The sequence below is a fragment of the Neofelis nebulosa genome, chromosome 16 (genome assembly GCF_028018385.1).
Source record: "Neofelis nebulosa isolate mNeoNeb1 chromosome 16, mNeoNeb1.pri, whole genome shotgun sequence".
NCBI classification, from domain to species: Eukaryota; Metazoa; Chordata; class Mammalia; order Carnivora; family Felidae; genus Neofelis; species Neofelis nebulosa.
Window position 1 is genome coordinate 29556642 of NC_080797.1, and position 22042 is coordinate 29578683.

The following is a 22042-nucleotide window of genomic DNA, read 5'->3' on the forward strand; positions in this document are numbered from 1 at the left end:
ATGGTAGTAGGAGGGTGACTTTCTTGGAGGAGAATTTGACAACATATATCAAAAGCCTTCAAAAGCACAAATGCAGGGCACCTGGCTGGCTCAGTCAGTGGGGCATGTGGCTCCTGATCTCAGGGTCATTAGTTCAAGTCCCATGTTGGGTGTAGACACTACTTCAATAAATAAATATTTTTAAAAACTAAACTAAAATAAAATATTAAAACAAAACAATCTCACTTCTATTTTCCTTAAAAATGTCTATGCTTACTTATTATTTTTGAGAGACAGGGACAGAGCACAGGTGGGGGAGGAGCAGAGAGAGAGGGAGACACAGAATCCGAAGCAAGCTCCAGGCTCTGACCTGTCAACATAGAGCCTGATGCGGGGCTCAACCCACAAACTGTGAGATCATGACCTGAGCTAAAGTTGGTTGCCCAACTGAGCCACCCAGGCACCCCTCTATTTTCTTTTAAATCAAGTAATGTCTGGAAAAACATATGGTACTTTCTTGTTCTTAAACTTGAGTGTCTAAATTGCCTGGGGAGCAATGTAGGTGCCCAGGCCTGGCAACAGACCTACTGAATTGGAACCGCAGAGTAAAGGAATATCTGGATTGTAAACAAGATTCCCAGGCAACCCCAGAGTTTCGGAACCACTGTATACACCTAAGTGTCAACAGTGGTTAGTTATCACTGACTTAAGAGATAGCTGGTGGGTTTTTTTCTCTTCCTTGCATTTTCTACAATGAACATATTTGCTAATTTTAAAAAGATAGAGAATGTGTGTGTGTGTGTGTGTGTGTGTGTGTGTGTGTCTGTCCTTTGTTTCAAATGTAACCCTAAGTGACCTCAACCTATATGTGCAGAGTTCTACACTAAACTCAGCCCATCTGGAAAGGGAGATTACAGAAATAAACCAGAAGAGATGCTCCCCGGGAAAGTCTACAGACGGGGGAGACAAAACACCTAGTCCTTGTGCCAAGGAGCAGAGACTCGTAACAACAAAGAAGCTGGGTGAGTCCGGATGCATTAAACTGATTCCAGTCAAGCCACCTCCCCAGCCTGAGACAGGATACCCATTATTTCGTAGATCCAATGTGCTAAGATGCATACAGAGTTATTATCCACAACAGCGAGATGAGAAATGACCCAAATGTCCAACAAGGGATAAGTTATGGTACAACCATACAATGGAATCCTACCCAACCAACAGAAGCATTGGGTAGAAATGCTTCAATAACGTATTGGCATACAAAAGAATGTTACAAAACAACATGAAAACATTTATGTCAAGTTTCGTAAAAGAAAGGGGAGAGAGAAGGGAGGCAATTTGGAAGGATATTCTCCAAAATGTTAACAGTGGTTGTTTCTTAGTGATGAGATTTCAGGTAAACTTTCTTTTTTGGTAACTTGTTCCTATTTGATTTTTTTTTTTAATTTTTTTTTCAATGTTTTTTATTTATTTTTGGGACAGAGAGAGACAGAGCATGAACGGGGGAGGGGCAGAGAGAGAGGGAGACACAGAATCGGAAACAGGCTCCAGGCTCCGAGCCATCAGCCCAGAGCCTGACGCGGGGCTCGAACTCACGGACCGCGAGATCGTGACCTGGCTGAAGTCGGACGCTTAACCGACTGTGCCACCCAGGCGCCCTCCTATTTGATTTTTTTAATGCTGTAAGTAAGTGCAATTTTTTACAATCGCGGAAATGTATTCTTTTTTTATTAGAAAGACAGAGAAAGCACGAGTGGGGGAGGAGTCAGAGAGAGAGAGAGACAGAGAGAGAGAGAGAGACAGAGAGAGAGAGAGAGAGAGAGAGAGAATCCTAAGCAGACTCCACACTCAGCACAGAGCCCCATGCAGGGCTCGATCCCTCTACCCCAGGATCATGACATGAGCCGAAACTGAGTCAGACGCTCAACTGACGAAACCACCCAGGCACCCCAAAATGTATTTTTTTAATGTTTATTTACTTTTGAGAGAGAAAGACACAGAGCATGAGTGGGGGAGGAGCAGAGAGAGAGGGAGCCACAGAATCTGGAACAGGCTCCAGGCTCTGAGCTGTCAGCACAGAGCCTGACGTGGGGCTCGAACTCACAGACCACAAGATCATGACCTGAGCTGAAGTCAGATGCTTAACTGCTTAACCGACTGAGCCACACAGATGTTCCTACGATGTATTTTTTGAAGTAATCTCTACACCCAAAATAGGCTCAAACTCATGACCCCGGATCAAGAGTCACATGCTGTGCGACTGAGCCAGCCAGGTGCCACCCAAATAAAAAATTTAACTTAAGAACAAACTGGAAGATACTTGTAACAAATGCAGCAAGAAGCTTATGTAAGGCAATGAGAAAAACACAGACACCTGCATAATTTTAAGCCGCTTAGATCTGAAGCGAGAAGATGATCGAGGATAGGAACACAGTTCACAAAGAAAAAATGTTCATGTCTAATTAGGCCACGGAACATCTTTACAAGCACTTGGAATACTAGTAATACTAGTAATGCTCTTATTTGCTGGATCTGAGCACTGGCTTCATGGGTGTGTTGTTTGTGAAAACTCATTGAACTGAACATTTGTATGTTCACTTTCCTATATTTATGTTATACTTCAAGAATTAAAACTTTTAAAACCAAGGGATTGATAAGCACAAAGTTCAGGGCAGAGCTGGGTTGGGGGGAATGAAGAGGAAGACAGATGAGAAGCACATAGCTAGACAGAAGTATTGGAACGTCCTCTGTCTTGGATTAGGTGGTGGGTTCCCAAACGTTCATTATATATTAATCAATACTTATTTGTAAAATAAAAGAAGACCATGGAAGGAACCAAACAGGCCAGCATTACATCCCTGGCTCTGCCACTCACCAGCTATGTAATCCTGGCTCTGAGTGTTTCTGGCTCAATTTCCTCATCTGTGAAAGGGAGGCATAGGAGACTTAAAATATTGTATACGTGAAATTGCTTAACACTGACTCTGGCCGACTTGATGCGCTCAGTAAATATTCGTGTAGTCTCCATTTCCCATTTGTTGCACAAACAGTGTTATACAGAAACGTATACAATTTTAAAAAGCACAAAGCCTTCCAAAAGCCCGTCCCCTTAACTGGCGCCCTTCTGATGTGCTCTCCAGTATGGGACGTACGTAGTGCTACTGAGTGCTTCTAGAGTGCTGTGTCCTGCTGTTGTCTAAGTGCAAACTTGTACTTCAGCGTCGTGGGTCCTCTCCCCTAGCCCCCTTCTGTACACACTCGACGGCTAAGTACAAGGTAGAGAGGGGCAGCCTCGCGTTTGGAGGGCTGTTAAGGGGAAAAGCGTGGGGGTGGGTCCCCACAGCCGCTCCGCGACCCTGCGCTCGCCCCGGGAACCTGCCTGCGTTTTCGGAAAACCCGCCCCGAAGGCTGAGCCCCGGGTGGAGAGGCCCTACTCCGATTCGGCACTTAAAAAAACGACGGGAGAGGAGGGTGGGTAACAGCGGGGGAAAAACCGCAGCCAAGGTCTCGGCAGGTCAGCGTCTCAGGCCCCAGGGCCGCCCACCCCGCTCCCTAGCATCCCTCCCGCCTCCCGGGACCAGGCCGCTGTCGCCTGGCCGAACCGCAGCCCAGGACAGATACCTTGGCGTCCGGGCCGCCCAAGAAAGGCCCGCCCTTCCAGCGCGCCCCTGATTGGCTCTGCGGAGTCACGTGTTTCGGGCTCGGACCAGTTACGCGGTGGGAGTCAGGGGAGTGCAGCTGGCGTCACGTGGTTGGACGAGGAGAAAGTTGCCCCCTGCCTCCCAATTGCCAAACACGCAGACGTGTTCAAACAAAAAAAAGGCCTTATGTATAATCACCCTTGTTGGATAATACATAACACAATATGGTATAGAACAGTAGAATGTGACCTATAACCTCTGCTAAATTTTGGTATGACTTTCCTACCAATTTTATCTATAGACTCAAAATACACTATATACTCATGTGTATGCACATAAAATGCATATATAATGTGTACAGTGTGTGTGTGTGTGTATATATATATATATATATATATACACACACACATTATATATGCAGATACATCACACACCTACACAGACGTTTTTGAATCTTGCTTTTGTCCTTAACATCTCAGCAAAAGGATTTTTCTGTCTCTAAAAACTTTTGTAAAAACCATTTTCATGGCTATGCTATTCCATGAGGTGCTGTATACTACCTTTCATTTATTTACTATTAATAGTCTTCAATTTATAGATTTTCATAATTATAAATAATGTTATATTGAACATATTGTTACATCAATCTTTGTTGGCACTATCGTCAGGGGTGAAAATGGTACCTTGTTTGCTAGTAATTTTAAACATTTTCCATAGGCTTATTAGATACTGCTACTCGTCTTCTTTGCAAAACTCTGTTCACAGCCTGTGCTGTCTTACCTATTCTGATTTTAGATGCCTTAGAACTACCGGGGAGGGGCACCTAGATGGCTCAGTCGGTTAATCACCAAACTCTTGATTTCTGCTCAGGTCACGATCTCACCATTTGTGAGATCGAGCCCTGCGTTGGGCTCTTCACAGAGCGTGAGGCCAGCTGGGATTCTCTCTCCCTCTGCCTCTCTTCCCCTCTCACTCTCTCTCTCCTGAAATAAATAAACTTAAAAAAAAAAAACAAAAAAACCTACTGGAGATTCTTGTGTTTTTCCTTATTGGCCTCTATGAGCTTCTTGCCAAAGACATAATAGATCTCTCTTCCCTGTGTGTTGTTCTTTTTAAATTTTATTTAAGACTCTTTCTGGTCACAACTGCTTTCACTAATGGTAACCACTCTCCTGATTTCAAACAGCATAGATTAATTTTGCCTCTTGTATTTTATATTAGCGGGATCACGAGCTCCCTTGCGTCTTGCTCAGTGTTTGCGAACTTCATCCACACTGTTGCACGGAGTTGCAGATTGTTCCTTCTCATTGCTCTATACTATGCCCTTGTGTGGGGCTACTATAATGTATCCCTTCTACTGTTGATGGGCATTTGGGTAGTTTTTAGTTGGGGCTGGATTACAGTTTGAGGCTATTATGAATAGTGCTGCTATTAATAACTTTGCTTTTTTAGCTGTTCCTTTCCTTGTTTTAGTTGAAGCTCCTTGGATTATCTACTAAACACAAAGGGGAAAACGTAACTTTTTAGTGGAGAAATCTGGTAAACAACATGAACCAAGCGACCAAAGTTAGCATTACCAACAGAGGAACAAACATACTTAATGTGACACAATGGAAAGGACACAACATCTCCCATGTAGTTTTCTTTCCAAAAATGTTTAACATGAATGTAATGAGTGAACATCAGACAAATATAGACTGTGGACATTCTACAAAACAACTGGCCTGAAGTCATTAAAAAAATGCGATGCTTATAAGACAAAAAGACCAAGCAACTATTCTAGAATAAAAGAGATTGAGGAGACGTGACAACAAATTGGATCCTGGACTTTAAAAAAAACAGCTGTAAAGGGTATTCTTGGGACAACTAGAGAAATCCAAACAAGGACTGCATGTAAGAAAAAAAAAAGGTTGTATATTTCTTTTTTTTTTTTTTCAACATTTTTTTTTTTTTTTTTTTAATTTTTGGGACAGAGAGAGACAGAGCATGAACGGGGGAGGGGCAGAGAGAGAGGGAGACACAGAATCGGAAACAGGCTCCAGGCTCCGAGCCATCAGCCCAGAGCCTGACGCGGGGCTCGAACTCACGGACCGCGAGATCGTGACCTGGCTGAAGTCGGACGCTTAACCGACTGCGCCACCCAGGCGCCCCAAGGTTGTATATTTCTTGAATATGATTATGGTATTATAAAGGATAATGTCTATGTTTTGAGTTGATGGTGAAGTATTTAGGTGTGAAATGTCATGCCTACAACTGTCTCAAAGCTTCACCAGACACACACACACACACACACACACACACACAGTGAGCTAAAGCAAATGTGACTAAACGTTAACAGTTGGTGCTTCTGGGTAAAGAGTATATGGGTGTTCACTATTTTCTCAGCTTTTCCAATGGCTTGAGGAAGTATAATATCAAAGTAGTACTCTGGGATTTTTTACCCCACTCGACATTCTGTCTCCAAGATTCACCCATGATGACGCATGTCGCTGAGGTTCACTACTTTCACTGCTGCATTATATTTCATTGTGTCTATACTCTGTAATTTATCCACATTTCTTTCAATGTACATTTGTTTGTTTGGCTATTATAAAGTGCTTCCAGGCTCTTCTAAACCAGCATTGCTCTTCTAGCCTCAGATCCTTCAGAAATGAGGTTAAGCATCTTTGGGGTTATACCAGAAAATCCTTTCTTGGGGGCCATGACTGACTGCAAGGCTGTTTCCAGTTGAATTCCTACTTGCCCAGGCTGGTCTCACTCAGGGCTTCTCTCCTCTCAGGTTCCCAACTCCATGTCTGAGATTGCAGAGATGTCTATGGCTCCCATCTTTCTTCTTTTTTTAAGGTTTATTTATTTATTTTGAGAGAGAGAGCAAGAGCGAGAGAGAGAGAGCACACATGGGGGAGGGGCAGAGAGAGAGGGAAAGAGAGAGAATCCCCAGCAGGCTCAGAGCTGTCCGTGCAGAGCCTGACGTGGGGCTCAAACTCACAAACTGCAAGACCATGGCCTGAGCCAAAATCAAGAGTCAGACGCTCAATTTAGCCACCCCTGGGGGTCCTCCTGGCACATTGTCTGCACTCAGGAAAACAAAACCAAAACAGTTAAGTGAATAAACGAAAAATGAAGGTCCGTGATAAGGCATGCGTCTCCACTTGTTACTAGCATGTGCATAGTATTTTGTAAGATTGCCTTGTGGTCATGAGAACTTGCCTTCTTAGACACATCTGCATGCACTGACATTAGTTGTATATTTGCCATTTAGAGCTACATAAATTGTCCATTGTGTTAAGACACCTTAGGTGCTTATCCATTATCTTACCATCTGGCATTTAAACGGTTTCCAGTTTGTTTTGCTACTATAAATAGCACTACTATGAGCATTTTTTTTTCTTTGGGATTAATGCTTTATAAATTCCCCAAAGTGGAATAATGAGGTCAAAGGATATGGAGTCTTACATAACTAGTTTCTTACATACTGTCTGAAAGACTGAATCCTGAAAAACCGAACCAATTTATAGTGCCCTAGTCATACAGATTGGTGTCTTCATAGCTGTCAAGATTAGGTATTCTGTTTTTGCTAGTTTAATTACGTATTTAAAGAAAGTTAATTTCTTTAATTGCTAGCGATCTTTTCACTTTCCATGTGACAACAGGCCCTATAAATTCCCTTAAGTGTGATCAGCTATAGATTGAAATTAAAACTGTAGTAATTATAATCTACTTGTCCAATAATATTTAAAAGTAAAGATTCTTTCCCCCACTAATGTGTTGTTTCTGGTGTTTCTCCCATTAAGTTCTTATAACAAGTTTAAGTCTACTTCTGGAATTTATTCCAGTCCATTGGACTCTTTTCTGTTTAATTCCATGCCATATGTTTTTCATGACTGTGACGTCATCTAAAACTCTGGAAGGATAGCTCTCCTTATTGCCTTTTTATTACAAAAAAAAATTCTCATCACGAGAAAAAAAATTTTGTAGCCATGTGAGGCAATGGATGATGGGGCAATCATTTCACAACATATATGTGTGTCAAATCATTATGCTGCACACCTTAAACTAATACAATGTTACAGGTCAATTATACCTCAGTAAAACCGGTGACGGGAGGTTCTTTGGAACACTGGTCTGCTCTTTTCTTTCTTTCCTTTTTTTGTTTCAGTAACTACTTACTAAATGCCACTGTGTCCAAAGCACTGTTCGGGGCCAGTATGGGGCCATAAATGCCTGTCCCGGAGTCCAGGAAGGGAAGGAGTGGCTCCACCAGGCAGGTGGCAGTGATGAAACATGAGAGGAGTTCTAGAAAGAAAGGCGTCTTCCAGCTGAGGGCAACTTGAGGCCTCAGGTATGAGCCAGGACTCGGACCTGTGGAAGCAGGCACTCCAGGCTGGGAGAAAAGCCTGAGCAGAGGCTGCGCTGGGCAGAACCAGGGCCATCTCTGCGCGACAGCAAGTAGGTCGGTTTGATTTGTGCCAGGGGTTGAAGAGAAAGGGTAGAACCTGAACTCAGCAGGCCCTCAAATTCCCAATTCTGAAAGTTCAGACCTTGTTCTGTTGAGGATTAAATCTGCCTTTTAGGAACAAATGTGGCAGCAATGCTGGGCTCTGCACTGAGGATGAAGGGGAAGACAGGAGGCAGAGACCACGGATGCAAACTGAGTGACAAAGGCCAGAGGAGGAGAGAATTTTCAAAAAGTGTCCATCCGTAGGAAAGGAGTTTTTTTGTACATCCCTTCACCAGAATCCTGGGCACTATTAAGGATGTGGCAGTGGGGCGCCCGGGGTGGGGGGGGTTAGTCGGTGGGGCATCCAACTCTGGCTCAGGTCATGATCTCGTGGTTTGTGGGTTTGAGCCCCGCATCGGGCTCTGTGCTGACAGCTCAGAGCCTGGAGCCTGCTTCAGATTCTGGGTCTCCGTCTCTCTCTCTGCCCCTCCCCCACTCGCGTTCTGTCTCTCTCAAAAATAAACATTAAAAAAAAATTAAAAAAAAAAAAGGATGCGGCAGCTCTCTAGCCTGTCATGGAAAGACCCACAAGAATATTATAAAATAAAAATTACTTTGTCACACCATAGAGTATAAAATAAGGCCCCAACTGTCTAAAAGGGGTATTTATGTGTGTGTGTGCATATGCATAAAAACCGGAAGATGACCCCATGACAGGGGTTACTGTAAGCTGTGGCTGAGGGGAGGGAGGACCCCAAACTGTTTATGTTTCACTTCCGTATGGTCTGTTTTCCACCGAGCATGCATTCTCTAAACCAAGGGTATCGACAGCACCCCCACACTGCAAGGTGAGGCCTGAGGAGGGTCTCTGGAATTAATAATCCGGGAGCCTAGTTACCGTGACCATTGAGACGCAGCACGCTACAGTGGCCGGGGGTCAGGAAGCAGCTCCATTTGCCGGGGACTGTCTGGGTTTTCACACTGAAAGTCCAGTCTAGGAAACTCCTCAGTTCCTACGTGAAGGTCAGCTGGAGAAGCTTCACGAAGAAGGGAAGTGAAGAGGGAAGGTGGGGGATTGAAGGGTTTTAGGAGCAAGAACAACTGAGGATAGGATTTTTTTTTTTCCTTTCGGATTTAAATTGAGGTTCAGAAAAAATATGGTTACTTTCAGAGTAGCTGGCGAAGTGTCACTGAGATGTAACAGGTTTAGACCGGCTTTGATCTCCAAACAAAAGTGCTACAGTTAGGATCTCATCTGTTGAGGACTGTGTTTTTTCACATTTAAGTCCCTTGGTATTCGTGTTCTCCCTTCCTAATAATAATGAAAATAGCAATAATTTAATACGGTTTGCTAGGAAACTGACTCTGTACCAGGCATGCATCTCATACACATATTATCTCATCTCTGTGTAATATGATACCCCTAAGGAGGGGGTTTTGTTTTATTTTTCCCCTTTTACAAATGAAGAAACTCACACAGCTGGTGAGCAGCCTTACCTCAGTCCTGATTTACATTTCTGGAGGACTGAGGGGAGGTGGGACATTCCTGGGCACACCTTGCTTCTGCCTCAGTCTACACCTGGGCCGGGTGGGGGGACCACATCAGCTTTCCCTTCCAGACACTCTCGGGAGGGTGCCAGGAACAGATGGGAATCTGGCTTCCTGTTTTTACCTGTAGGAAGCTCAGGACAAAAGTGTGTCACTGTGTCATCCCAGAGGTGACCCAGAGAAAGGGATACAGAGAGGGCACCCCACCCCATGCTGGGGCTTAGCCCCACGTGCAGTGTCTGGATGCTGGTCTCCCCTTAGCCCAGGTGAGCCCGAGGCAGTGACCAAGACTCCTTTGTGTCTTTCCCAGCATCCTGAGTCCTTTTTGTTTGTTTGTTTGTTTATTTATTTTTGAGACGCAGAGCATGGGGGGCAGCGAGGAGCAGAGAGAGGGAGACACAGAATCCGAGGCAGGCTCCGGGCTCTGAGCTGTCAGTACAGACCCTGACGTGGGGCTCGAACTCACGAACTGTGAGACCAACACCTGAGCTGAAGTCGCATGCTCAACCGACTAAGCCACCCAGGCGCCCCTAGGTAGGTTCCTGAGTTTCGAAAGGCAGAGTGGCAGGAGCCAGGGAGGAAGAAGGGAAGGGCATCCCGGGGCAGAGGAAGGTTCAGGGGGGATGGAGCAGACCGTGCTAAGGACAGGGGGAAGGTGTGGGGGCCAGGGGACCTGGGAAGAGGCTATGGTCTCCTAGCCATCATCTAGCAACACAACCAGAGTTGTGGGGGCAGAATGCACAGTCAGAGGAACCGAAGTGGGGAAGGGCAGGGCTGAGGTTAAGCAGAGAAGCAGCACCCCCATCCCCCCACCCTGCGGCCAAGGAGGATGGGAGGGGTCTGCACAGTCAAGGGGAGAGGAGGGGGAAGGGCAGGAACCCCCCTGGCGTTGTCCATCAGGCCACGTGTGAAGCTTGGGAGCCGACTCAATCTGTCCCCTAAGTGGCTGGAGCTGGCTGAAGCCGGCAGGTCCCCAGGGTCACAGATGCCACTGTGTGGCCTTCACCCAGCCTGCCTGTTTACTGACACCACTGAGGAGTGAGGAGTAATGGGGATCTGCAGTGCCCAGGGTGAGATCCAAGAGCTGCATCACCACTGCCATGGTCCACCCCACCCAGATTTATAGGATCCAGTCATGGGAAGCGGCCCCTCCCATCTCATGAAGGACCAAACAGGAAGGGACACTTCCTGTCAGCAGTGCCCAGGCCCTCCAAGTCCAGGGACCCCCACCAGAGGGGTAGGCGGAGGTGGGCTCAAAAGAACAGGCCACAGCCATCCCTGCTCTCAGCGCAGCCCCACGATCCTCGGACCAAATGAATGAGCCTATGAATCCCTAACCTTTGGGAAGCTGGGGTGCAGGGCAGGGGGGAGGAGGGCTGGCTCCTCCTCCATCAGACCCCTTCCGTCACTCGCTTATGGAGGCCTCCTCAGAGGCGGCATCTCAGATATCCTGAGGACGCTGAGCAGGTCTCAGTCCCTGTGTCTTGGGCCCAGTGGGACTGGGGGAGAGACAAGCCCCCTGACACAGCCAAGGTATAAATAAACACAGGGTTGCCCGCTCTACTGTCTTCCTAGGGTTCCTCTCAGGACAGACTCATCGAGAGGATGTTCTAGAGGGCTTAGAGCTAGTGGGGGAAAACCCACCCAGCAGAATTTTCCAGCCTTTCCTAACACATACCACGTAATTCGGAGACGCAGCATGTTCTGGTACCGAAATGTTCAGGCTCAGCAGCCACACCTGAGTTCGCATCTTGCTTTTTACCACCTTCTAGCGCTGTGGCGGTGTGCTCTCGAGCACATGACTTAACATCTCGCATCTGCTGACTGCCGGTGGTGGTGACGCCCTCCCAGGGTTGTGAGATACAAGAGCTGTTGCCTGTTGAGCCCTGGGCGCGGCGCCGGCCCATGAATAATGGTAGCGCCCATGAATAATGGTAGCCGTCGCTGTTATCACCTCATCCCTCCGCAGGGTGCAACAGGGCTTAAATTAGCGGTGAATCCAAACGAATACTCTTCTGAGAATTTCATGGCACTTCTGAAATCATCTCACCGGCCCAAATCCCTGCACCATGCAAGCATCAGAAAGGGAAGATTTCTCTAATGTGCACTGATGGGGACAAAGACCTGGGCTTCCTCCTCCCCTGCCTGCGCCCTCGCCTTGTCCAGGTGAGCCTGAGGCGGAGGGCCAGCTCCCCAGCATCAACTACGGCTCAAGCCAGGCGCCACCCCGGCCCTGGCAGCCCACAGAAGGCAAGCGGGGTGGAGCAGGGAAGATTGGGTTTTGGGGGGCTGGCGGGTAATAAGGAGGCTCTGAACTCCGTGACTCACCAGGAGCGGGGCCGGAAGTGCAGGCTATTTGTCTGGCTGACTGGCAGCAGCAGGGATACCTGCCTGCCTCTCAGAAGGAACGTCTCCCTCCCTGTTCTCTAGACAGTGGTCTGTCCCCACAGGAAGACCTCCCAAGGTCTCTTCACCCTTCAACCTGGGTACCTGATCCCCGGGACCCCAGCAACCCTCTTTCCAATCCGCATCCCCTTCCTCCTCTGTTCAGAAACCCCAGGGGGTCCCTGGGGTTCCCCACCCCCACCAGCAAGTGGTTCCCCCATTTTGGCCTCCCAGCCACCTGGCCGGCTTCCCCTTTCAAGCCTCTCCTCCACCCAACTCACCAACTCTACACCCCAGCCTAGCAAGCTTCCACATCATTCCCAGACAGCTAGCCCACCTTCCGGGTCTCCCTCTAGGCTTCCCTCCCTGCCGCTGCAAAGCCTGGTCCCACAGAGAGCCCTGGGGACCCTTTGCCCCACTCAGTTTCTCCCGCCTCCAACAAAACTTGCTCTGAGGATGCGTCATACACTCTTCTGTACCTTCCACCCCCCCCCCCCCCCCGCCCAAGTATCTGGTTCAGCCTTGAGCAGTGAATGCTACAAAAAAAAAAAAAAAAAAAAAACCCAAAAAACCCACACCAACCCTGCAATTAACAAAGAGGTCTTCCAGCCACACTGTGTGGGGCACTCCACGGTGCTGGAGAAGAGACGGGTTCTGCCATCACACACCCACAAGGCACTGCCAAACTGCTGCCTCGCTGCCCCCAAGGGGCGCTGTGGTGCCCCATACTCTCACCCCACAGGGCTCCCCTGCTGGTGGTCAGACAGCCACTCGCAGACAACCCCCACCCCCCGGGGTTAAGTTCCACCCCAGCACACTGGCCTGCCAAGCCCAATCCATCCCCCCCCCAAGCATTTCCTGGACCATTAGGATCCTGACGGCGATAAACTGTTCCCACCCATGGCTACCAAATTCATCAGGTACAGGGGCATGAGGAAGGACTGCGGCCTAGAGGAGCGGCATTCCGGCCGAGGGAACAATGATGTGCAGGGATAGCACAGGTAACAACTTCTCCTTCCCGTCACTCCACTGCCGCTGTGGGGACCCGTCCCCCCACCGCCACCTCCTTGCCCACACCTAAGCTTCGTGCGGGGGTGTTCAATGCGATGCCACTGGGAAGGGGCCCCTCTGAGGCTGTGGGGGCTACACGTCCTGAGACGCAGCCCGAGGGAGGGCAAGAAGAGGGGGGACGGCAAGGGAGAGGGGACCCTCTCCCCCTCCCTGATGGGGCCTCTCCCCAGGCATTTCCAGCTCCCTCCGTCAAAAGCTCCATGAGGGAAAAGGCTGAGTCAGCATCTAGGCCACCACTCTCCCAGGGCCTGACTTTCAAATGTGCTCTTGGGCTGTTGGAAGGGCCATCCTCCTCCACCCCTCCCACCCTGCCTCTTCGGGGATCCTTCACAGAGGAGCAAGACACAGGCAGGAGGGCAGGGAGGCAGGGGACAGCGGGTGGTAGGGAGATGCTGCCTGGTTTGCGTCTAACATTCAATTCCAGGTGGGTGTGGAGTTCAGTGGTGGGGGGTGGGGTGTCTACATGGCGTGAATGTGGGTCACTCCAAACCCCATCGCTCCCATCCACACAATCCGGACAGCACAATCGGGCAAATACGTGTCGTGGTCCTCTACGTCACACTGCCCAGGCCAAGCAAGCAAGCAAGCAAAGCATCGGCCATGGCTAGAGAACCCAGACCCTCCGGGGGGCTGTTTGGGTTTTGCGCAAAACTGCAAACACTGCACTACTGTCCCCTTCCACTGACCCCCATCCGCAAATTAAACATAAAGCAAGATGAAGCTGGGCCCAGCACTGGGGCTGTAGTAACTACACTCCTGGGAGGTTCCAGCTTTGACTCCTGAACCACCACCCCCCCCCACCTCCGGAAGTAGATCTTTCCCTTTAGTTCTCAGATTCTTGGTGAGGGGTCTGTCTGTCCCCACACTTCACTGTCACCCTTTGAAAGAGCAGCAGAAAGAAAAGGCACAAGTTCGGTTTTTTGTTTTGTTGGTTGGTTGGATTTTTGCATCTTTAGCAGCTTTTTTGGGGCCCAAGGTCTGTCTACTCTGGAGGGGTGCCAGTTTGGTCAGAGCCACCCACACACCACCACACACACACACACACACACACACAGTGCACAGCTTGTCGCTGCATCCTGGGGGCACAAAAGTGCCCCACAATGTTTCCTTCAAACAGTGAGGTTGCCACATGCCACAAGCTGTCCTTGAAAAACAAGTGTGGAAAAGAAAATATAAACGCCCCCGAGATGCCAGGAAGGGCAAAGGAGCCCTTACGAGTAATTCGAAAACAATAATAACGTATGGGTCCTGGGCAAAGCAAGGAGACTGGCCTGGAGGGAGCCTCTGGTTTCCCCGGACGCGCCCTGCAGGTCTCCGGGCCCAGGGCAGGGCCGGCGCCGGGTGGTCCGGGAGGGCGGGCGCGGGGGTCCTCCCGGAGCCCGCCCTCTTCCTCCGACGCAGCTCGAGACCCCCGAGCTCCCCTCCCCCGCCGCCTGCCACATCTGGTTCCACTCAGGTCCTCCCCCACCTCCCGGCGTGCTCCTCCTCCCCTCTCCTCCCCACCCCGCTTTCAGAAAAGCGGAGACGATTTTTAAAAACCCAGTCACACACACACACACACACACACACACACACACACACACGCACGCACGCACGCACACACGCACACACGAACACGCACACGCGCTTCTGAGAGGAAAAAAAAAAAAAGGAGGGAAAAGTCGAGAGCGGCCCGCTCCCCGGCGCCCCCCCCTCCCCCGGCCCGGCCCCCAAAGTTGGCCAAGTTGGCAGCGCCTTACCCGGGAGGGCGGCGGCGGCGGCGTCCCCGGGGGCGCCGGGGTGGCCGAGGTGCAGACCCCCGAAGAGCAGGACGCAGCGCAGCAGGTGACGAGACCAGGGCGCGGGGCCCGGCCGGCGGGGCCCCATGCCCGCGGCGCTGGGGGACGCGGGGACCGAGGGCGCACGGGCGCGGCGCGCGGTGGCAGAGCGGGCGCTGGGCTGTGACGACCGCCCGCGAGGGGCTCGCGTCTTCCTCGGGTCGGGACGAAGTGATGCCTCTCGGGGAGAAGAGGGGAGGAGGAGGGAAGGAGGCTGGCCCGGAGCGGGGAGGGGGGGGGGGGCGGGGAGGGAGGGCGGAGGGAGGAGCGCAGAACCCGGAGGAGGGTTTGAGGGGCAGAGGGGAAGGGAAGCGGGCAGCGTGGGATGGGAAGGGGAGGAGGCGCGGGCGGGCGCGGGGCCCCGGGCCGCAGAGAGAGCGCCAAGGGGGAAAGAAAGGGGAAGCGGAGAGGAGGATCCGCGGGGTCGAGGAGGACCCCGGCGTGCGCTCTTTCTCTCGCTCTCCGTCGCCCTCCCTCTCCCCGCCTCGCCTTCCCTCTCTTCTCAGTCCGGGCTTGGAGCCCCAGACGCTGCGTCACAGCTCCCCGGCTGGCGCGGGCGGGGAAGCGACTGCAAAAGTTTCCGCAAACTTCACGGCGTGGCGGGACCTGGGCTGCGAGGCTCGGTGGGGCGGGGGCGCGCGGCCGACCCAGGCGGCCAGAGCCCGGCCGCGGGCGCCCCCTCTATCCCGCCTTTCTGCGGACGTCTGCTCTGGCGAGCATCGGCTACCTCCACGCCTGGGAGGACCCCTGGTCGGGTCTGGGGGGAAAGGGGCGGAGCCCAGGGCTCGGCCACCAGGGCGAAGATTGGGGGGAGGGGGAGGCAGGGCCCCCGGCCGTGTGCGGAGCGCAAACACTTGCACGTCGTTTTAGCATTTGCGCGACCCCTGGGTCAGCGTCCTTGGCGCAAAGGGGTGCAGTGCTTTTGCTAGTTGGGGTTGCATCCAGAAACCTAGAGAAAAATCTGTCCACTGAAGACAGACGTCCTCACTCTTACCAGCAACCATACTGCTGGCCGGTCGCAGAGGGCCGAATGGAAATTTCATAAAAGGAAAGACAATCCACAGTTATTCCGTATTATGCAACAGGTCACCGCAGTGCAGAGCACTGGACTGGGAGTCAGGATGTTGGAGCCTAGCCCCAGCTCTACCTCTGATTCCCTGAGCAACTCTGGAAAGTCGTTTGGGATCTCTGGGCTCGAAGGAGGACTGAGGCATTCAGAGACCCTAAATGCAAAGGAGATTCACGTTCTCCCACCACGAGTAATCCAATAAAAACACTAGGAAACTGTAATATAAATTTTATTGTTTCCTGGGCTGTCCACCTCAGTGCTATTTTTGGAAATAGGGAACTCAGTTTTTTTTTTTTTTTCTTTTTTTTTTCTTTTTAACTACCTTCAGTAAATCTTCCCCTCCCCATCTCTGCAGTAAGAATACGGGGCCAGAGATGCTCATTTAACTCTGTCTCTGCTGGGCTGAGATTCTTGGCAAATGTGAGTCCAGAGGCTGCAGGGCCCCAAAGTGAGCACCCGTGTGAAATCGCCTACAGTCTCCTGGAAAAGATTCCCACTATCCATACTTTGGCCCTAAAAAAATGGTTAGCCACCAGGCCAGGGGAGCCCCTGGCACTGCACAGCTGGCTTGGGGAAGTCTGACAGAACCAAGTGCCTTCTGGGACACATCTTCTTGATGTGGCATGTCCCAGGACCCCAGTGCTCTGCAGGTGACTGGCCATGCTGGGGCTGCCTCAAAGATCATCCTCTTGGCCTCCCCTGTTCACAGTCCTGTTATCTACAAGGGGTTGACGACTGGCCAGCTTTAACTAAGCTGCTCTTTTTCTGTCCTGAGAGGCCAGATCACAGGATGCTTTTTCTCAAAGTCATCTTACAGGCTGCTGACTTATCTTTGGATGTGCTGGCCGCAGTCCTTACCAAGGGGTCCCCTTTCTTCTGAAGGGGAACTCAGGCAGGGTACCCGAGGAGCCCTCCAGGTTCTGGAATAGGGCCGGTTCAACATTCCCCACCATTCCTGCCACCAGCAGGGCAGAAGCCAACTACCTGACCTCACCAATCACGTGGGTCCAAAAGCCCCACTACTTGCCTGCACAGGACACAGAGTCCCCAGCACGCAGGAGATGCTCTCTCATTTCTTCCTTCACCCACTTCATGACCACTGATTGCTAGCCCTGTGCTAGCTGCTGGGGGAACAAAGATCAGCCAACAGTCGTAGCCCTAGAAGAGTTTTGTTTAGTGGGGAAAATAGACCCAATTTTTGCCATCCTCCAGGCAGAGAAGACGGCAGGCAGCTCGGGGGCTGAGGAGCACAAGTGCATTGCGCTCGCGGGGACAGATGTCTGGCCAAGTCTCTGAAGCCCTATTCTAGTCTCTGCCGGGCGTGAGACTTCCTGCTCCAGTGTGTCAGGGTTACATGCTGTATTCTGCTGACTGTCTGGGCCCACATCTGCGGCCACCATCTGTCTTAGATCTTGAACTCGGAGGGCAGAGAGCTGGGCCATGTCTGGGCAGTTCTCTTTGGAAAATCCAGCCGGTCCCCCACTGCTTCAAGATCCTGCACACCATCAGTTGATAACAGAACATGGTCACAGTCTGCAGGAGTGGTGGGTGTCCTGAGAGGGCTAAGGCTTTCAATGGGACCCTTTACTAGCACCTAGGCCCTCCTCTACTTCCAAAGAAGGGCCAGTGTCCTCTGTGCCTACAGCCTCCTCACCATTCCTGTTAAAGCTCAGCTGAACAGCCATTCATTACTATGTGTCAGGCATGAGGCTAGGTGCTGGGACTTTAGTGAGGTCTGTGACCTGGTCTAGGAGATTTCTACCGGGATGATACCTACTATGATGCCATCGATACTGAGAAATGGCTCTCCTTCAGACACAGCCAGCAGTAGGCACTGTGGGTTTGTGGATTTCAGCAAAACCAGTTCAGTGAGTACAAAGAGCAGACTCTGGAGTCAGAAAGAACCCAGTTCGAACTCCGACTCTCTCCCTTACCAGCCTTGTGGCATTCAGTGTTACTGAAGCTCTGAGTTCATGATTCCTATTATAAATGAGGCAACAATTCTTACCTTGTCCTGACAATTAAACGTGACGTATAAAGGGATGGCACAGCCCCGGATAAAGATGTTCAGGGAATGTTCGTCCCCTCCCTGCTTCCCACCTTCGCCATTTGAACATCAGGGTGTCTCCTTACTCCTTATCCCTCACCCTGCCTGCCTCTCCACCCACCCATCAACCCCACTGTCCATGAGAGCTGCACAGGGCAGTTTTATCAGGATTGCAACACTGGGGGCTTTCCTTTGGCTGAGAGAATACAACCTCCCCTCCCTGTCTGAACATCTCATATTAAATTGTATACAAAACTGGTGTTCTGGAGTGTAACTGTGGTCAGTGCCCACCACGGCTGGCTAATGCATGCACGCCCATAAATCACCAAGCACGGAGCAATGGGATGAGTCCAGGCCTCGGGGCTACTGCTGAATTGGAATGCCAGCTGTCAGTTCTCACCACGTTTCCCTGAGCAAAGTCACTTCCCTTCCGAGCCTTGGAGCCCTTGGATGTGCACTTCTTGGCATCGTTACTCACTGTGCTTCAGGCTCCTCTCACATTAGTCTCCTCCTCCCTGGTTCTGGAGCTCAGCAGCCTCTCCAGCCAGAGGGTGCCCGGGGGATGCAGACCTCTGGACACCCCCAGCAGGAGGATGTAAAGAAAGATGCAGTCGGTCCTTACCTGGAGAAGAGGGTGTGAACCCAAAGGGGCAGCCATGATTTTCTTCACCCCGGACCTTTCCAAGCCAGGGGAGAAGTCTGGCCAAGCAAGGGGCTGGCTTATGCCATTCCCACCCTCTCTCTCCTCTCCCCACTCTTCCTACAACTCAAACACCTGGGTCTCCACACAGACAAACCACCCTTTGAGTCCATGCGGCTACTATCCCCTCGTCCGCAGCACTGAGGATCTCAGAAGGGACTGGGCTATAAAGGGAAGAAAGGCGGCAGATTGGGATTCAGACAGACCCAAGTTTCAAAGTTTGGCTCCTCCTCTTCTAGGTTGTACAACCTTGGGACAGTTAACCTAAAGGAAGTATTTCCCCCGTAGCAACATTACTGAGGAATCTTACCACTCTCTCTTGACTAGTCTACCCTATAATGACCACAGATACAACCTGAGAAAAACTCTGCCCACTTTACCTTCTGTTGGAGAACACCCCCCACCCCCCTACTCCCTGGAGGGCCACTGAGTTTGTATCCATTGGCTTTCAGCCCAAGGCCTATATTAGAAGATGGTTCCTTTAAAGGGATCCAAACCCTAGGGGTAGGAGATGATCACTTCACAACCCCTCCAAGGAGGCAAGCCGTGCAGACTCCCTCCCCAGGAGATGTGGACCCCCAGTTGAACAAGTCCCCATGGCAGGCCTTCAGGAGTCGTTAGGGCCTTGGAGTTAAGTTCAGAGCAGGTGGGCCAAGCAGAGCCCAGGTCGCAGGCTGCAGCAGGGGCCACAAATCCATCGTCTCCAGGATCATCACTGGCTCCTGTCTCTATTTGGAAGGCTTTAGCAGGTCAGGAGCAAGCTGGCCAGTGGGGGTTCAGAGAGGAGCAGAGCTTGGCCTGAGGTGCCAAAGTGGGGATGGCAGAGCTGAGCTGAAGAACCAGCTGCAGTTGGATGGGATGTAGTTTCCAGAACCCTCTACGGCCCTACCCAGCTGGTACCAGGGCTTAGGGGAAGAAAAATGCCACATTATCCTGTCTGCTCTCAGGGGCCTCTCCCAACCTGGAGCTGCAGCTCCTCTGAGCCTGTCCTTGCACCGAGGGTAGGGCTGAGGCAGGAGTCGAGGCCCACCCTGGTCCACAGCACTGGCTAGGCTGGCCGCTTCTGCACCTGCCTCTTCAGGAGGTCATCTGACGCGGTTCCCTGGTCCTTGCCTCCCTCTGCCCAACTCAGGGAGGACAGGCAGGAGGTTTACTCTAGTCTCAGTACTTGACCTTCCGAAGCAAGGCTGGGCCCAGTCTTAGCCAATAGCCTCCTGGGACTCTTGCGGATTCTGGCCTGGAGGCAAAACATGCAGGAGGTGGTTTTGCAGACACAGAACCTCCCCTGACCCATCCTAGACCCTTGCTGGAATAGAGCCCCTGACGAGAACAGGAGCCAGGCGGCTGCATCCAGCTGGCCCACCATCCCACCCCAGCTCTGAGAGGCTAGACAGACCTTCCAGAGTCCCGAGTGACACAGCAGTAAGTGGACCTGTCGGGGCCCCAGCAGGTGGTAACCAACATTTAAAAAAAAGAAAACAGTAAATATCAGAGTATATTGCATGTTGAGCTAAATTCTGTTCTGTGAAATATGTATTGGGTTGAGATGTTATGTGCTTTTTACTGTGGGTCCATCAAATTTTTTAAAAATATTGGGGGGGTTGAGCTCTGTGCTGACAGCTCAGAGCCTGGAGCCTGCTTTGGATTCTGTATCTCCCTCTCTCTGACTCTCTCTCTCTCTCTCTCAAAAATAAACATTAAAAAATTTTTGTTAAATTTTTAAATATTTGGGGCACCTGGCTGGCTCAGTCAGTGGAACATGCAACTCTTGACCTCAAGGTCGTGGGTTTGAGTCCCATGTTAGGCATAGAGTGTAATTTTTTTTTTTTTAATATTGCTGTTGAGGACCTGGAACCAGCTACTTCAGCTCCCTGGCTGGCCCTGCCCAGTTCCTATCTGCTCACTCCCTGACCGGCCCCAACTTCCTCCTCTGTCTCCTATCTGAGGTCCCCCCCCACCACCGGTACAGTCCTGGGCCCCGAACTACTTCATCTTTCTAAGCAGTCCCTAGGCTTACCGAGGGCTCAGTTCTCCTGGTGCCAAATGAGCACATACACATAGCAAGGCAAGAGTTCAGGGAAAGGTGTATAAGGCGATGTGAGAGTCCAAACACGGGCAGGCTGGCCGCAGGTGATGCCAGAGCCAAATTTTCAGAGAGGAGGTCAGACAGCCAAGGCAGGTGAACAGCATTTGCAAAGGCCTGGAGGTATGTGGGAGTATTGGCGGGGGGGGGGGGGGGGGGGGGGAGTTGGAGGGACAAACGTGCTATATGGGTATGGGAAGAGCACAGAAAGTGTGAAGGACCCTTTGCAACAACACCCACCCCTTCTCATTCTCTTGGATTCTGCCAGATTTCAGAGCCCCCATCTCAGCTTCATGTTCCCACTCCTCAGGGACCCCATCTTGCTCTTAAAGAATTTACTGGCTCCCATCTTTATTGCATTTAGCTTCTAAATTATAACCTTCCTTAAAGCAGGAGCTGAGTCTGATGTACCTTTTTACCTCCCACAGAGCTTAACCCAGCATATTATAAACTGTTTGGAGTAGATGCTGGAAGCTTATAGAACTGGCAACTGTAGCTCAGAGTGTGAGCACTGGGCCTGCACACGCAACAAGTTTAGAGTTGTGACCTGAGTCTAGTCCACACTCCCGGCTCTCCTGTTGGTTCTGGATACGGTTGTGTCTAGCTAATGTGGGACGAGGAGCAGGGTTAGCGTTAACATTGTGAACAGTGTTCTGAAAAGAGTCTGTAGGTATAAAGACGGAAAGAGTTCTTTAAGAGTCTGTAGGTATAAAGACTCCTAAAATAAATTTGTAGGGAAGGCCTTCCTGTTCATGCTTCCCAGTGGCATGCCCTTTTCTCAGGGCATGGAGCCAGGCTGAAGGGCTCAGGTCTGGCTCTAGAACAGGTTCCTTTTAGAACAGGCCAAGGCCTTCACTGGGGGAGCTTCTACATCCTGCAAACCTCTCTCTAGGGGCCCCTGTGACACAGAGCCGGCATCTAGCAACACCCTTTGACTTTTACCTTTTCAGTTGCCGAAAACAACACATCTCCCGCTCACTCCAAGCCTGACAGCAACTTGGGAGGTGCCAAGGCAGAGGGGGCCATTACTGCCGGTCCATTAGGACACCGAGGGACAAGAAGACAGCAGTTGGCCAGGGCTGGGGTGTGGGGCAGGATTTTCTATTTCCTCACCTATAGATGACATGATCAGAATACGCAGGAACCTAAAGAACACATGTTCTGTGAAGCCATGCCCCCAGCTTCCCCACCTCAGTTCAGTTCTGGCCTAGGACTATAGAGACAGAGCTGGTGCTCAGGCCAGCTGGGCCTCCAGCTAGAC

The 22042-nt window shown here is 51.0% G+C and overlaps 1 protein-coding gene across 3 annotated transcripts in view; it reads right to left on the reverse strand.

Annotated features, from left to right (window-relative positions):
* MRC2 (mannose receptor C type 2) overlaps nucleotides 1-15078 on the reverse strand; it is a 52020-nt gene extending 36942 nt beyond the window's left edge. For 2 of the 3 annotated variants that reach the window (XM_058705614.1, XM_058705613.1), the window contains exon 1: nucleotides 14805-15077. In XM_058705614.1, coding sequence (XP_058561597.1) covers nucleotides 14805-14931 — 127 coding nt within the window. In that variant the 5' untranslated portion in view covers nucleotides 14932-15077. Of the gene's footprint in view, nucleotides 1-14804 lie in introns of all 3 variants that reach the window. The other variant, XM_058705615.1, reaches the window with a different exon arrangement.
* Between the last annotated feature and the right edge of the window lie 6964 nt (nucleotides 15079-22042).